Genomic DNA, 17,404 nt, shown 5'->3' with positions numbered 1-17,404 from the left:
TCTTTCTCCTTTCACTTTCACTAGCAGTCGTTTCAAGTCATTGCTGCTTTCTGCTAGTAAAATAGTGTACAGATTTCTCACTACCATTTGGCCTTTTATTTTTTTGGAGGGTGGGGTGCCCGGGCTCAAGAAGTGACAGGTGCTGTGGATAGGAATAGAAAACAATGGAAATAATGAGGATTTTACGGTTCGGAAGTGTTCTTTCGGAAGTGCTGTTGAATTCAATGGGATTTGCGTAGTAAGTGTGCGAAGGATTGCAATTTAACGTCGCTCTCCTCCACGTGCAACAGACTTCAGCTTCACTAAATTCAATGAGATTTACTTTAAGGTAAGTGGGTGGATATGGGTTACAACCTTCATCCAAATTTCCCTGCAAATTTCAGCCTTGGTTTGGGCAGGAGAACAATGCCGGAAGATTCATGCTTTTGTGGGAAAGCATCATTTAAAGCAAACCTTAAAATACAAAATTTCTTGAAGCACTATGTCCCTGCATGAAAGTGGTCTAGAACACTGGTTCTTAACCTTGGGTTACTCAGGAGTTTTGGACTGCAACTCCCAGAAGTCTTCACCAGCAACTGTGCTGGCTGGGGTTTCTGGGAGTTGCAGTTCAAAAGCATCCGAGTAACAAAGGTTAAGAACCTAGGGTCTAGAAGAATAGATTCCTTTACTCTTTTTAAAAATAAATCTCTATCGTTTGCTCTCATTTAGGCAACCCGATCTCCAACCGCTAAGTACAGTAGTTGTTTCCCTTTCTACGTAGAATCTAAGCAGCGCCGTAACATTCGTAGAGCTGATTAATTTACAGCCAACAGAAACATGAACGGATTTTGCGGCAATACACTTGACGGCGGTGTGTCCCAGGGTATATTTAGGACATCCGGCCATGTTGAGCGTGGCAAAACCACAAGGACGCATGCGTAATAGTGGACTTTCTCCTCCCGTTTATGGATGGCCATAGACTACTATTCCACATGCGCATCGAGGCGCGCGGAACCCAAGGGTGGAAGTACTGTACGCGTTGTTGCGCAGCGCGCATGCGCTACTTGTCGAGCCCCTGAGTGGTGGAGAGGTTGTTGCTGTCTGGCGGGACGATTAAATTGTAGTGTAAGTACGGTTTCGTGCGGCGACGCTGAAGGGGGTCGAAGCAAGAGGTGTGGATCGTCTTATTGCCTGTAATTATGGTTAAAAGAGCGGGCGCAGACAGTGCTTCCTCTGGGGTTTACATTATGGGAAGTTTTATTTTTTCGACTAACTATACTGTACTGAGCTTGGAGGGCTTCTGCTTTTCATATATGTATTTTCACAACCGTCTTTAAAAGAGAAGGAGAAAAACACTCTGTACATTTCCAGAAGTGCCTTGGATGTAATCTAAGAAAAAAGCTATTTTCTTCTTCAGTGGATCCTTTGCTCATGCTCAGGAATATCTAGTTGTGTGACTTCTAACACTATAAGTTGTCAAAATTAAAGAGAGACAAAAGAGTGGAGGGGAAGAATACATATTGTGCTTTGTGATCGAAGTGCCACAATGTTTTGTCTTTTTATTTTCTTCCCCTTTTTAATTTTTCCAGCGTACTGAGACAAACTAACACACCTATTTATTTGGACTTAACTCTGCATTTTGTTTCTGAGGAAGAGGCACTGTGGACAGAATCAAAAGGCCTAACAGGCCTTTATGTAAACTCCCAAACTACTTGGAATTTCTTATAGCCAGCCAAGGCCTGTCAGGGAGTTGAACATACATATATTCACCAAATGGCTTTTGTTTGCTTGCTGTATTTTGGTATGTCAGTAATCGATTGTGAAAAAAAATCTGGATGAGATTAGACTGTAGGTTGTGGAGAGGAATTCTAGGATATGACAAACAGCTGTGATATCAATATCAGAAACAGATATACGTATTTTGCAAAGTTGGTTGGATACCATAACTAGATTATTCATAATCAATGATAATAATTATGGACCATCAAGTCAGTTCTGACTGATGGCAGCCCTTGCCAGGGTTTCCTAGTATAAAGTGCTCAGTCTCTTTTGGCTTTGCCCTAGGACTGTGCAACTTGTTTGAGGCTATACAGGCTGGCTCTTCTCCTGGGAGACGTACTGTAGTGGGAAATCAAATGCCTGACCAATAATCCAACTCACTGAACTGTTTGGTCAGTTAGAATATTGACCTTCTCCTTAAAATACAAGTATTTTGGGGAGGATTAATAATAAGAACTGCAATAGAATAGCAAAAGTTAAAATAGTTAAACAGATAAAAATAATAGAAAAGTAAACATGCAGGAAGATATTATTGCATTTTAAATAAAGACAAGGAGGTTAAAAATCCTGGTGAAATAAAGAGTATGCACAGGATCCTTCCCGAGACTCCAAAGCCCTTTCATCACTTGCTCATATGGAGAGATAACTGACAGAAGAATGGCACAGACCATATTGCCTAATTCCCTGCATTTTATCTCTGTGGTTTGACATGAGATGCACCTAGAAGTATATGTTACCGAATGGGTTGAAAGAGTTCCTTTGTATAGATGGGCTAAACATTACCACAATCTTCTTAACAGAGATGTTTGACCATGGATTAAACTGCCATGGAAAGTGCCAAGCTGTACTTTGCTGGAGGTGTTTAGGCAGAGACTGGATTGCTGTCTGTCAGGGATACTGTTGTAGCATCCTGCATCTCAGATTTTTGATGGGGTAGGGAACGAATACTGTACACATTAGGAATCCCTTCCAACGTTATGATTCTGTTACAATGCTGTTTTCTTGTTTTACAGACCAGGATAATTTAACATGAGACGATCAGCTGCTCCAAGTCAGTTGCTGGGGAATTCTGCCAAAAAAACAAGGTTTATACCTCCAGGAAAGGCTCATATGGTGCCACTGAAGAAAGAATCTGAACCCGCAGGCCTAGAATGTCAATTAGCTCTGGTAATATTGAAAGCGGAGAACAAAAGAAGCATAGTACAGTATTCTTACTGAATGCCACTATTTTTGAAGAATAAGTGCTCAGGTTGTTATGTGCTATTATTATTTTTGCCTCCTACTTATGATGAGTACTGGGAGGATTTCTATGATGTTTCATATTTTTTTTCTGCACCCAAATTGATGGGTGGGTTTGAACATCTTTATGAGTACTGTAATCTGGTGAGAAAGGCCAGGTTACTCGTAAACATGTTTGAACTAGCTAACAGGTTTAAATGTAGGTTGCAGAGAAAATGTGAAATGTCATAGAAATCCTCCCCCTAATGATGACTTTATGAATGAGTGATGTCCAGAATATAATGGCCTCAACAGCGCTGCTCAGCTCTTATAAATTCAAGACTGTGGTTTCCTTTAGGGAGTTAATATACCTCACCTTGATTTTTCCTCTTTTTCTGCTCTCTTCAACTTTTTTGAGAAAGTCTTTTCCAGCAAGTGTTGCCTTCTCATGATGTGTTCAAAGTATGACAGCCTCAAATTTTATCATTTTTGCTTCCAAGGACAGTTGTTGTTGCTTGGTTTGATCTATGACCCACTTATTCATCATTCTGGTGGTTCGGGGTATCCACAATGCTCTCCTCCAGCTCCATATTTTAAACAAATTATTTTTTCCCTGGCACCTTTCTTTATTGTCCAGCTTTCACATCCATATGTAGTGATTGGGAATACAAGAGTGTGGATGATCTTGGTCTTGGAAAGGTAACTTCTGCATCAAGGAGTGCTTTCCAAGCTCTTTCTTGGAAAGGGTCCTGATTGTCCAGGGCCTGAAATTATACTGAGGACTTAGGTGAATAGAAAATTTCTCCAGCTCATGGTAGGTTACAGGGTTGGCAGTCGGCAGAGATATTAGTCCTTGTCCTCACTCTTCTTCCTTGTTTGTTGCATAAAGGAAGAAATAGGGTTATAGTTTGATTTGGACTAGAACATTCATATGTTTTTGTGGCTCTATCTGGGTACTAAATTACTTCATTGCCTCATCCGCAGAGAACCCTCTGTGTGCTTCCAAAATTAGGATAATCCAGGAAACTTCCACCAGCATATACTGTATTTTTCCATTTATAAGATGAGCCAATGTATAAGACAACCCCCCCTTTCTAACCCCAAATTAGAAAATTTGATCCCTGCTTTTCCTTTCCTTTTGCTAAGCCATGGAGCTTAGTAAAAGGAAGGGAAAAGGGGCAGTCAAAGACTGAGGCAAAGAAGCCTCTGGCTGCTGCCCATTAACTGCTGCCGCCCCCTACTTGCAAGGAGACGATCACTGGAGGGGGTGATTGAGCAGTGGCGGCAGCAATCAATGGGCAGCAGCCAGAGGCAGCCGAGCGGGCTGCTTCTTTGCCTGTCTCTGCCTCCTGCTGCTGCATTTCATGTATAAAATAACGCTCAATTTTTCCTGTAATTGTTTTAGGGAAAAGTGTCATTTTATACACGGAAAAATATGGTAATCTTAAACCTGCAGAGCTGGAAGGGCCCACTGGATTATTAAGGCCAGCTCGTGTCATGGAAGCACAATGAGGAATTGAACTCCCATCCTCTGGCTCAATAGCCAGATATCTAAACCACTGAGCTATCCAGCAGTTATATACATCTGGTATTACCCTCATCCCAGCAATGCTGCAGTTGGCACTTCTCCCAGGTTTCGGCATCTCTTTGCTTAGAAAGATGTAGTCAGGGTTGGCTTGTGAAGAAAGCTTGGTCCAGGTTAAGTTTATGTTTTCATTCAACACAGGAGGCTTCCCCCTCTTCTTGCTCTCTAGACCATGATTCCCCCCCCCCCATTCGTCATCTTTTTTATTTAAGTAAGGGAGGGAAGGATGCATTTTTTCATAGTGATGCGGGGGAAAACATGAATAATAATAAAATGTAATAATTCATGGCAAGTGCGGTAAATTTTAAAATAAAAGATTAATTGTTGTGCATTAAGTCAGAACCAATTTATAACGGCTTTCAAACAGGGAGGATTTGATTTAAATTGATTTAGGTCACAATTTAAATTTTTTAAAAATCAGTTTTTTATTATTTAAATTTTATTTTTTTAAAAATTTAAATCTTGATTTAAATTGATTTAAACAAAAATATTTTTTTATCAATTCAAGGTAAGTGTGATATTTAAGGTTTAACAGTTCCACACCCCAATTGAGTTTCCTTGGCTAAGTAGAGATTCAGACCCAGGCCTCCAGAATTCTAGTCCATTCTTTAACCATTATACCACACTGTGCATCAACAAATTAATAGGGTAACAGTGTTACTGTATTAATTTTTTAAAAATTTAACTAAGAAGTTCAAGATTCACGTGTTAGTACATGTGAGGATGGCAGCAATATAAAATGCAAGATTTCATTCACAATCGACATGTTTTGTAATGAGATAAATTATACATAATCTGTCCTGTCTTCATTTATTGCAGGTGGATGAGCCAAAATTGAATAGGTTAACATCTGTCAATATTTGTCCTTCAACTTGTGACTTCAGTTCAACAACGGCTGTGAAAACTGACCAAGGAGATGCTTCCCTTCAAAAAAATAAAGGCGAAAACTGGCATTTGGAGAGTGGAGTGAAATCATTGTGTAGAGCTGAAGCAGGTAGGAAAATAAATATTAGTTTGTTATCTTGGTGGAATAGTTTACTATAAAGCAGAATAACTTTTAAAATTACTTTTAAATGTAACCTGGCAGGAACCAGGGCCATTTGGTTTGCTTATCTCTTAGGGATGATGATTTCAGTGTTATAGTTTCTACAACCTGGCAATGAACATTTAAAAAAAGGCAGCTGTTTCAAAAGGCCCAGAAAGCCTGTAAGAAGTTTCCAAATAAAAATGAAAGAATTTGACTGCTTGCTATTAAAACAATGGAGTTTGTAAAACTTACCTTTCCAAAGAAGTGGCCATGTTGGCTAGAGATTCTCAGAAGATAGATCAGCTTTGGGTCATTGATATATTCGGTATATCAGAAACTTAGTGTGGCACAGCTAGAGTCTCTAGCATACTACTGTCATGGCACAGGCAATCAGCGTTATGCTTGTGAGTGGCAAGTGCCATAAACTGGAAAGTCAGTGCCAGCCTGGTTTCAAACAGAAACAGTCATCAGGGAGGTACGCAACAATAGCCAAGAGTCCAAAGCCATGAGGTCAATTACCAAATGATATAAGCTGCCTTGGATCCTTTGTAAGGAGAAAGGCGGGGTAGAAAATATTTTAAATAAAATAAATAAATAAAAAAATCCTGAAATCACGTAACTGGCCAATCAGGGAGCTGTCCTGCATAGTCAAAAGACAGTCTAGGTTAGATGGAGAGAGTGTAGGCAGAAACGGGAGAAATGCAGAAGCCGAGTAAGGCTTGGGTCAGATGCCTCCTTGACTTCTGCTAGCTTGATCTGGTTGCAGATCATGTCTGATCTCAGTATTGACTGAGATCTAATTGACTGAGATTTTGTATTCTCAAAGGCTTTCATGGCCGGGATCTGATGGTTGTTGTGGGTTTTTCGGGCTCTTTGGCCATGTTCTGAAGGTTGTTCTTCCTGACGTTTCGCCAGTCTCTGTGGCCGGCATCTTCAGAGGACTGGAGTAGGAACTCAGTCCATGTTCTTTTGCTGTTTGTTGGATAGTTGATATAGTTGTGAGAACAGCTTTTGTCTTTTTCCGTGACTGACATTTTCTCCAGAGTTATAAGTATTGTAGCTTTACCTGGAGTTGTCAGGGATTAAATGTGGGACTTTCTGCATGCACAGTATGTGTTTTGTGCTATAGCCAAAGAACACTGTAGCATAAGTTCTGATGTGTTTTCTGATTTGGATATATTGATTGGGTTGCAAACCCCATACTGTATCTCGGGAAGAACATCTGATTTTAGTGTCCTGTGTTGCAAATCTGATTGTTGGAACATCAACAGCTTTCAGCTTCTAAGGATAAGAGCTGGAAAGTAATATACTTTGTCTGTCCCTCTGTTTAGCCAGAAAGTAATTATTTTGGTATTAACATTTTAACATTTAACATTACTTTCTTGCTAAACAAAGAGACAGACAAATTGTTAACACGAATAGAATAACATTGTAAAAGTATCAGTATTCTTGAATGCTATCAATCAGGCCCTGGAGATGCAAACCCATTTAAAGTAGTAAGGTATTGTATTCTCGAAGGCTTTCATGGCTGGGATCCGATAGTTGTTGTGGGTCTTTCAGGCTCTTTGGCCGTGTTCTGGAGGTTGTTCTTCCTAGCGTTTCACCAGTCTCTGGCTGGCATCTTCAGAGGACAGGAGTCGGAGTTCTAGCTCCTGTCCTCTGAAGATGGCAGCCACAGAGACTGGTGAAACGATAGGAAGAAAAACCTTCAAAACACAGCTAAACAGCCCGAAAAACCTGTAACAACCATAATAAGGTATTCTTTGACTATTTGTTTATCAATCTCAAGCTGTAATTCTGTCTCCTCCACTTCTACTTCACATTTGCTTGGGGCATCATAGATTGTCTTTTTGGAGAAGATGGAGCTGAAGTAGGAATTGACCTGCCTTTTCTTTGTCATCACTTTTCCATCTCCATTGAGTAACTGAGCTTCTCTGTCTTTTGCTATGCACATACCTGAAGGATGCTTTTGTTGCTTTTCATATCTCTTGCTAACCTCAGCTCATTCTCAGCTTTTGCCTTCCTATTTGTTTGTACTCTTCCTTTGTGGTTTGGATTGCCTTCCACTTCCTATGTGTCCTTTTTTATTTTCTGGGATAAATTGTTTTAAAAATGAAGTTAGTCTACATATTATGGCTAAGTTTTCTGTTTTGTTTTCTATTTTCTTTATTATTTTGTTTAGGTAGGCTTTTGACTTGCATGTTGGTCAGTTGCTATTTTTTTCTGGCTTTTGTGGGTTTATTGATATTTTACCTACCATAAAATTGTTATTTTACAAATGTATGTTAATCTGATTTTATCATTCTATATCTGTTAACCTCCCTGAATTGTTTGTGCTACAATTCTGTGCTTATTTATGTGGGAGTAAACTGTACTGAACTTAGTGGATCTTACTTTTGAGTAGACATGGATAAAATTGGTTTGTCATTTTTGAATTAGAAGGCCAGGTTATAAATATTCCTAATAAAATGAATACATACTGTATATTTCAATCTGGTCAGCTCTGTACTACTTCACTGAGTCATTTGTACATACCTAATATTCCACAAGATTATTACATGAGTAGGGATGTCTTATAGTTCTTATTTATGTATTTTTTCTGAGAGAAAGGGAGAAGGACATTGTCTATGAGTGTTCATATGTTTTTTGCATCCAGTAGTTATACAGTTTGTGTCTTTCATGTGTAGAGCAATAAGGATTTCTTACAGACATCCTCAACGTAGTGCCCTCATTATCTATTTGACTACAACTCCAAACACACAGAGACAGTATCTCTGAAAGGGGATGATGGGAGCTGTAGTCCAACATCCAGAGGGCTCCAAGATGGAAAAGGCTGGATGCCACCAGAACCCTGACTGAGTATTGTCTTTATTATGTGGCTCCCTAAGGGATGTTCCTTTGTCACAGCTGGGCTGAACAGTGACATCGTGTGCAGTAAGATGGGTAGATTTCGGAAGGGGGAGATGGATAATATATATTTATATTTTCAGCTGTTTTACTCATGCACTTTTTGTGTTGAGTGACTGCCTCTTTAAAGAGTGTGTATGCGCGCGCATGCAAGGGAGGCCAAGGCACACTGCAAAGTGCTGGGGAAGCTTAGCTTTGCTGTGCAGCTTGAGCCTGAGTGAAACCTAACTAGCTAGGCGATATGCAATTCCTGATTGACAGCAGGACTAGCATTATGCAAATGCTGCCAGAGAGAACTGCTGCCGAGGGAACAGTGATCGGGGGCTCTGTTAGGGATCTCTTTACGCACATACGCTGGCTCTTAAATCTCCCTGGCTGTTGTTGTGGCTGTTGTGTGCTTTTTTTTTTCCTGCCTCCTTTTGCTGTGATGGTTCAGCTGGAAAAAAAAATAAACGAGCAAACAAACAAAAAAGTTGTTGCTTTCTTAGACACGAATAAATCCGATCTTTCTGTGCGGTTTCATTTTCTGTCAGCCGAGGAGATGTGGCGTGAGCTTGTTAACTCAGAATGAATTGGGTAATATTTAGCAGGGTAATGCGCTAATCTTTAAACCTTTATGTTTCCAATCCCCGTGTATGTATGGGTCTCTTGACACAAAAGTGTATGTGTGTGTGTGTTTTGCTTGCTTCTTCTCGGCTCCTTCAGTCTGAAGCCTTATGTAGGTCAGGCTTGGCTTAAGCAGATTTCCTGAACCTGCGTCAGCTTAAGCTGAAGGAATTTTAATAAACCCTCCCTTGTAGGCGTGGGCCTAAATGAGACAAGCCTAGTTAAGCCTGATCTTTTTCTGTTTGTGAAAAAGAGCTGAGCAGAGAGCTAGGATCTGCGTGGTGGTGTTCAGGAACTGCTCTGCTCTTCAGGCTGGAGAGAACGATGGTGGGCAAGGCCAGGTCCTCGAATTTCACCTTGTCTGAAAAGCTTGATTTGCTGAAACTTGTCAAGCCATATGTTAAAATTCTCGAGGAGCACACCAACAAACACTCAGTCATAGTGGAAAAAAACAAATGCTGGGATATCATTGCTGACAACTACAACGCCATTGGAGTTGACCGCCCACCGCGCACGGCGCAAGGCCTGCGCACCTTGTACAAGAGGCTCAAGGAATATGCTAAGCAAGAGCTGCTGCAGCAAAAGGAGAGTCTTTCTGATTACAAAAGCTACATCTCTGAGCCAACTAAGAAAGTTGTGGAGATGATCCCCCAGATTTCCAGCGTGTGCTTGAGAGAGAGAAATAATCTACCATGGTAAGTTGCATTTTACCTTGAACTTAATTAAACCATCTCCTTCTGGCTTCCCTGGCCAGCCCATGTTTAAGCTAAGTGCCTTAGCCTTAGGAGAAGTAAAAAAACAATAAACCAAAAAAAAAAAAAAACACCACTGTGGTTCAGGTTGGGTTTTTATTTTAGGGTTAAAAAAATGACTTCCTAATGCTCAACTTTCAGCTGTATTTCAGAGATCTTTCTTGTTAGACCTTTGGCAAGTGAGGGTTAAGAAAGAAGGGGAGTGAAATAGGAGCTCCAACTTTTACCCCTCCCCTTTTAATAGGCATAGCATTCAAACACTGACCAAGGGAACTGCTGTTCTACATTTAAGGTAGTACTGCAGTCATCTGCCTACATACGGAAGCTAAAGCCTGTTCAGGGATAAAAATCTACATAAAGTCGAGGAGGAGAACAAAGAACTCTCTCTCCTACCCTGTGCCCCCATCAAGGATTATGTTAATCTTCCCTGAGTGGAACACATTTTAACTGAATTCAGACCTTTTAGGTGATTCCCCCCCCCCTTATGTTACTATGCCTTTTAACAATGCAATTGGGTTTTTTAAAATAATCATTTGCCTTCTCTGAGGCCAGGATGCAGTGCAGGCTTTAATTTAAATGGTAAATAAGAGCTTGTGATTTATGTGTTTATGGATTGCAGAGTCGTTGTTTATTTCACGACAGCCTTTTTGTGTTTAATCAAATCAGAGATTTGAGCCAGGCATAAAAACGGGCAGGTCGTTTTCAACCTGCTTTGGTAAAGCCCCATCTTCTCCCTCTCTGCAAATGACTTGCAGCAAAAGATCAAAAGATCCCCAAATTTATCCTAGGCCTGGATATTGTAGACAGTTTTTTAAAATAGTATGGAAAACCAAACAGCTCTTCTTGTTTCTGCTATAAACTATATACATTTGCATGACTTACTGAAAAACAGGTATGATGATCTGAGTTGCTAGTTCTTGATTTATGTTGCTTCTGGTCACATTAAATGGGAACAATGGTCTAAATCCCACTATGTCAGAATTTCTGACAGTAACAGCATATTGTCTTTGGTGTTGGAACTGTGCATAAACTATGTGGAAATAGTCTATTATAATTTATAATTATTACATATAATACCAGTGCTATATGTCTACTGAGAAGTAAGCCCCACTGATTTCAGACGGACACATTTACAGTGAAACGTTCAACATATACTAAGACTGTGGTATGAACTAACTTTGATTAGCCTCTTGCCTTAGCCATTGAGCCACAACAGCAGAATTTTGTCTTTGAAGAATAAGGGAGAGATGAGCAGATTTGTATTGGGATACTGTAATGGCCCTTTTATGGACTAATGTACTTCATGTAGTTTAGTAAGCCAACCTGGTTTACCACGAAGTACTGCATATCAATATTCATTTTTAAAAGAAACATGATGGATAACTGCTCACCTTCAAAATTATATTGAAATCTAAGAGTATGGCTCTAATTAATGTTATTAAGTCAAATGCCCCCCCCCCCAAATTTTATTTCTCTGTACACTAGGATATTGGAGAATAATCCCCAGATATTATTTTGGAGAACATTTAATTATTATGAGTGAAACTGATTCTCTTCTCTACTGTTTGTTTAGGATCTGAATGAATCATATTTCTAAAACCTTTTTATAGATATGAGCCTCAATTCAACAGCTAGTTCTAACCAAAATAGACCCATTGAATCTATTGCTAAATAATAACACAACTCTTGTGTAATTCTGATTTAGTGGGTCTTTCCTAATCAAGACTAGCAATTGGATCGGATCATTGTAGTCCACTTTTTGAAGATGGAACCAGTGGTCCACACTGGCCATGCAGAAACACATATGGTTCTGTTGATCACAGTGAGACCAAAATATCTGCATATTTCAGCTCCAGACTTCTACTACCAGTATCTAAGCCATCAGAGAGATGTCAACCTTTTTGAATTGACAGAAACTCCTTTACAAAACCTGGGAATGTACCACATAATACCAAAATGAGAATGAGCCATTGCCATCTGGGGAAACCCAGAAGGACTGGATTTAATTGCAGGGCCTAAAATTCCCGACCACTGCTTTATTTCTTCAATTCTTAGTCCCTTCCCCTGTATCATTAAGTGTTTTTTAGACCCTGTGGCATCATTCCTCTGCACCAGTCACCATGCTTTTTTTAATCAAAAATCTACATGATACAGTAATGGCAATTTAATACAATTTTGACTGATGTGGTTCCATCCTGTAGAATCCTGGGACTGGTAGTTTAATGAGGAATTTAAAGACTCCTGTTATATTGAACTCAGTGTGATTCACTTCCAGGAGAAACTATTAGGAATTGTGGTTTTATAATTGTTTTGCTCTCTATTAAGTAGTAGAAAGTTCTGGGCAGTCTTTCAGAGGCAAATGCCTTGCAGGTTTGAGGAAATCCGTGAACCTGAGATGTCTTAAAATTTGGCAAAAGAAATAATGATGGGAAGGAGCCTCATGGCGCAGTGGTTAAACTGCTGTACTGCAGCCAAAGTTGTGCTCACGACCTGGGGTTCACTCAGCCTTCTTTCCTTCCCAGGTCGATAAAATGAATACCCAGCTTGCTGGGGAGGGGGGGGGGATGTGTAGCCTGCATAATTAACTTGTAAACTGCCCAGAGAATTCTTGAAGCGCTATGGGGCGGTATATAAGCAGCACACTTTGCTTTGCTAAGATTTTTTATGCAAACATAGAATTGATGCTTTTCTTTTTCTACACCATTCTCTGCTGTTATCATACCTTGCAACATTTTCATTTATGGGATTCAGTATGGATGTTTACAGATGCTTTTAACACCACAGTCAAAGCAAGCCTCAGTATAGGAATCTGGACCCAATAAGTCTCAGGTGGACTTTCCTTGCTGCTTCTCTTAGAATCTTCCTCCCCAAACTATTTTTCTTTTCAAAACAGATTCCAGGAGTCTGTTTACATGTGAAACATGTTAATTCCTGAAAAGCAGTGGGTATCAAGCAGTACTGGTTCCAGGAGTGAGTAAATTATTAAGATTTGTGTAAAGAAGGTAGGTCCTTGAATTCAATACTTGGAAGTTCCAGTCCTACCAAAGCAGACCTATCTTTAGACTTGCATAGTAGGTATCTTCCTAGCTATTCCCATTTGTCTCCAAGACAAGGGACTGATTTCCCCCTTCTGTACTTTCTCTGAAAAGGAAAGGCTCTTTCATTCCTCTCAAAGTGAAATAAGACACATTTAAAAGCAACTCTCTCTGTGCTTCTGAGTGCAGTGCCAGGTAAGAGACTGACCCTCTTTCAAATATTTTGTGAGTGTAGGGATAGCAACAAAAATGGCTGACAACTATTGTTAATTTATGCAGAATAGTTCACAGAAGGGTAGAATTATAGAATTGTACAGCTTAGAAGAGATAATCTAATCATTTCCATTGTCAGTGCAGGATATCATAGCTGAAATATCCATGGCAGATGGCCACCCAATCTCAGTTAAAAAATCTCCAGTGAAAGAGAGTTCTAAAGTATTCTGTTCTATTGTTGAAGTTCTTCCTCCTATCCTGTGAAAACCTCTTTTCTTGCAATTTGAATCCTGGTCTTAGCTTCTAGAAGACAAAATATACAGTATATAACAGAAGTGAGTACACCCCCTCACATTTCATAAATATTTTAGTATATCTTTTCGTGTCACAACACTGAAGAAATGACACTTGGCTACAATGTAAAGCAGCGAGTATACAGCTTGTATAACAGTGTAAATGTGCTGTCCCCTCAAAATAACGCAACACACAGCCATTAATGTCTAAAAAGTGGGTACATTCCTAAGTGACAATGTCCAAATTGGGCACAAAAGTGTCAATATTTTGTGTGGCCACCATTATTTTCCAGCACTGCCTTAACACTCTTGGGCATAGAGTTCATCTGAGCTTCACAGGTTGCCACTCCTCCATGACAACATCACAGAGCTGATGGATGTTAGAGACCTTGCGTATCTCCATCTTCCATTTCAGGATGCCCTACAGATGCTCAATAGGGCTTAGGTTTAGAGACATGCTTAGCCAGTCCATCACCTTTACCCTCAGCTTCTTTAGCAAGGCAGTGGTCGTTCTGAAGGTGTGTTTGGGGTCATTATCATGTTGGAATACTGCCCTGCGGCCCAGTCTCCAAAGGGAGGGGATCATGCTCTGCTTCAGTATGTCACAGTACATGTTGGCACTCATGGTTCCCTCAATGAAATGTAGCTCCGCAGTGCCGGCAGCACTCATGCAGCCCCAGACCATGACACTCCCACCACCATGCTTAATTGTAGGCACAACACACTTGTCTTTGTACTCCTCACCTGGTTGCCACCACACACGCTTGACACCATCTGAACCAAATAAATTTATCTTGGTCACATTGGGCCACAGGACATGGTTCCAGAAATCCATGTCCTTAGTCTGCTTGTCTGCAGCAAACCATATGCGGGCTTTTTTGTGCATTACCTTTAGAAGAGGCTTCCTTCTGGGACAACAGCCCTGGAGACCAATTTGATGCAGTGTGCGGCGTATGGTCTGAGCACTGACAAGCTGACCCCCTACCCCTTCAATCTCTGCAGCAATGCTGGCATCACTCATACATCTATTTCCCAAAGCCAACCTCTGGATATGACGCTGAGCACAGGCACTCAACTTCTTTGGCCGACCATGTTCTGAGTGGAATCTGTCCTGTTAAACCGCTGTATGGTCTTGGCCACCGTGCTGCAGCTCAGTTTCAGAGTTCTGGCAATCTTCTTATAGCCTAGGCCATCTTTATGTAGAGCAACAATTTGTTTTTTCAGATCCTCAGATAGTTCATCACAATGAGGTAGCATGTGGAACTCCCAGCGACCAGTCTAAGAGAGTGAGAGTAATAACACCTGCTCCCCCTTCACACCTGAGACTTGTGACACTAACGGGTCTCATGATACCAAGGAGGGAAAACAGCTACTTAGGCCCAATTTGGACATTGACACTTAGGGGTGTACTCACTTTTGTTGCCAGTGGTTTAGACATTAATGGCTATGTATAGCGTTATTTTGAGGGGACAGCACATTTACACTGTTATATTCACTGCTTTACATTATAGTCAAGTGTCATTTCTTCAGTGTTGTCACATGAAAAGATATACTAAAATATTTATGAAATGTGAGGGGGTGTACTCCTGTGATATACTGTAGATAGGAATAGAAACAGTTTGAGTTAAAACAAGTTGTTAGGAAAGGAAGTCACAGTGGGTGCATGGAGTTATCATGACAGGATGTTGCAAGGATTTCCTCCTCCCTTTCATTCACCATGCAGTTTGTGTATAGGTGAGTCTTCAGCACTTCCCTTTTTAACTGTATTTGTTTTAGTACACTTTGTAGCTTTTTGTTATTAATTTTGTGTAATCTTTGTGTCCCTCACAACCATGGCTCTCTGTTTCTACATATACCCATCAAATGTTAGCTCACATATTGCTTCAGAATGGGGTTAGGAGCATGGGGGCTCCAGAAGTTGGTGGGCTGCAACCCTCATCACCTTCATCATTGACTGTGCTGGCTAGTGTTGATAGGCACTATATTTTAACCAGGTTAGATGGCCCATACATGCCCTGTCTCTGCTTTAAAAGTTGGTATGCTTCCTTTACATTAGACAAATTATACCTTTTCTGTTTTTTTTCCAAATTACTAACATTATTTCTCCGTTGTAGTGCCACCCTGGAAAAAGAAACGCTTGCTACTACAAGCTCCCCACAGCCAGTGTTGGAACACCATCCTGCTGCTATGACACTGGAACTTGATCAAGAGGAAGAGGATGTCAAGCCACCTCCATCATTGATTGTAGAGTTACAGTCACAGGAGGGCTCAGAGCAAAGAGAACAACAACATATGGTCCACGTCATGGAGAGGTCTCCGTCAACGTCCTTGTCTTCTGTAGATATAAGGATGCTATCTCCATCTCCAATCCCCAGACGAGATGAATTTTTCAGGCTTGAAAGTGGGGAACGATTTAGACCAGCATGTGGGGGATATGATCCTCAGATGTTACAAATGCTGAAAGAAGAGCATCATATAATTTTGGAAAATCAGAGAAAAATTGGCCTCTACATCCAAGAAAAAAGAGATGGCTTGAAAAGAAGGCAACAACTTGAAGAAGAGCTGTTGAGAGCCAAAATTAAAGTAGAAAAATTAAAGGCAATACGACTACGTCGTGATCTTCCTGAATTCAACAATCTTTGAATAGTTAGCAGTTCTGCTGATTCAAACCAGGGTCCTTTCAGAATTCTTTTTGATCTAGAAAAGAATTTATCTACTATGTTTATTTGGATGGATCAGAACTCAGCCTTGGAATGTGGGATGAGTGCATGTTTTTTCCCATTTTATTTTTCATGCACATTTGCAAACAATTCAAAGCCATCTTTCACTGGTCTTCCCAGGTTTTCTGACTTAAAGTAGAACCAAATCTAAGACTTTTTTAAAAAATCATTTGAAATTTTGTGATCATATTACTGCTGGCAAATGCAAATGATAATTTATGCAGCTATTGTAAAATATGCCAATTTTATCCTTTGTTTCATTTTGTTCTTCTGGACTGATTCTTATCTGCCCATTTAAAAGTTTGTTTACTTGTGGGTTAATAAACGGATGCAAAATGACAGGGAGAAAGTATTTTCTTTGTTTCTTTTTCTTTTTTCATAAAACAAGTGGTAACTCCTGTTGTTCAAATGTAGCATTTACCCTCCCAAGGAAGGCATAGAAAATAATTTTGGTGGAGCTTTTTCATGATAAGCTGAACAGAGGGAACATGTGTTCACAATGATTAATAATAAAATATTTCTGAGAACAGTAAAAAATAAAAATGTATATCTCTGATTTTCTGTTAATAACAGTAGCAACAACAATAATAAGAGATTATACTGAACTCTACACCACAGCACATTTAATTAAAATCACAAAAATATACAAAACATGCAAACACAACATTAATTTAAAATATGTATCTATGTGTATGTATATCAACATAAAATTCCTTGGAATCGGCAGCCATCCAAGATGAGTTAAACTAATTACAATACCAACAAACCAATTAGATGGTTCAAGTTAAGATACACTAGTTGGTCTCCTTTCCATACACTTAACACCTGTGGCTCCAAGTTGAAAAGGCAGGTTTTCAAACCTCATCTAAATTTGTTCAACTCTTATTCTGTATGAAGGGGGAGAGAATTCCATAGCTTTGGAACAAAGCTTTCCTTTTAGTCTGTTAAAAAAAAAAGGCTGAAGTCAGCGCTGGGATGCTTCTGTGTATTCTATCATTTTAATGCACAGCTATTTTTGCATAATTACCTTGTGATGTGCCCAGCTAGAAGGAATTGTGATGGTCATTACCATAAAATTGTTTTTAGAAAGTTTAAATACATTCAGTGGAGATATTTGTTATTTGATAAGTGCTATACATGGAACTCAGAGAGGCACATTGTACCCATGAAGAATATCACCATCTTGTTATGACTGACCATAGTTGGTCATCTGGTGTGGACACGTAGTTGTTGACTGTCTGCAAACATGTTGGATACTGATCTGCCAGACGTCTCTTTACATATTTGTAG

At 39.9% G+C, this 17,404-nt stretch overlaps 2 protein-coding genes across 6 annotated transcripts in view; both read left to right on the top strand.

Moving 5' to 3' along the window:
• The first annotated feature begins 206 nt into the window (after nt 1-206).
• RAD54B (RAD54 homolog B) overlaps nt 207-17,404 on the top strand; it is a 44,947-nt gene continuing 27,749 nt past the window's right edge. The window contains exons 1-3 of one of the 5 annotated variants that reach the window (XM_072999129.2): nt 207-328; nt 2,772-2,925; nt 5,381-5,555. In XM_072999129.2, coding sequence (XP_072855230.2) covers nt 2,788-2,925; nt 5,381-5,555 — 313 coding nt within the window. In that variant the 5' untranslated portion in view covers nt 207-328; nt 2,772-2,787. The other 4 variants (XM_072999127.2, XM_072999128.2, XM_078393598.1 and 1 more) reach the window with 4 other exon arrangements.
• FSBP (fibrinogen silencer binding protein) lies at nt 7,324-16,657 on the top strand. Its single transcript, XM_020785376.3, has 2 exons — nt 7,324-9,796; nt 15,509-16,657. Exons 1-2 carry the CDS (start codon nt 9,426-9,428, stop codon nt 16,035-16,037), a joined length of 900 nt encoding a protein of 299 aa, XP_020641035.1. The 5' UTR covers nt 7,324-9,425; the 3' UTR covers nt 16,038-16,657.

Source organism: Pogona vitticeps, chromosome 4 (genome assembly GCF_051106095.1).
Source record: "Pogona vitticeps strain Pit_001003342236 chromosome 4, PviZW2.1, whole genome shotgun sequence".
Classification (NCBI taxonomy): Eukaryota; Metazoa; Chordata; class Lepidosauria; order Squamata; family Agamidae; genus Pogona; species Pogona vitticeps.
Note: the sequence above shows the minus strand (reverse complement) of the source record. Positions and strands in the feature narration are given on the sequence as shown.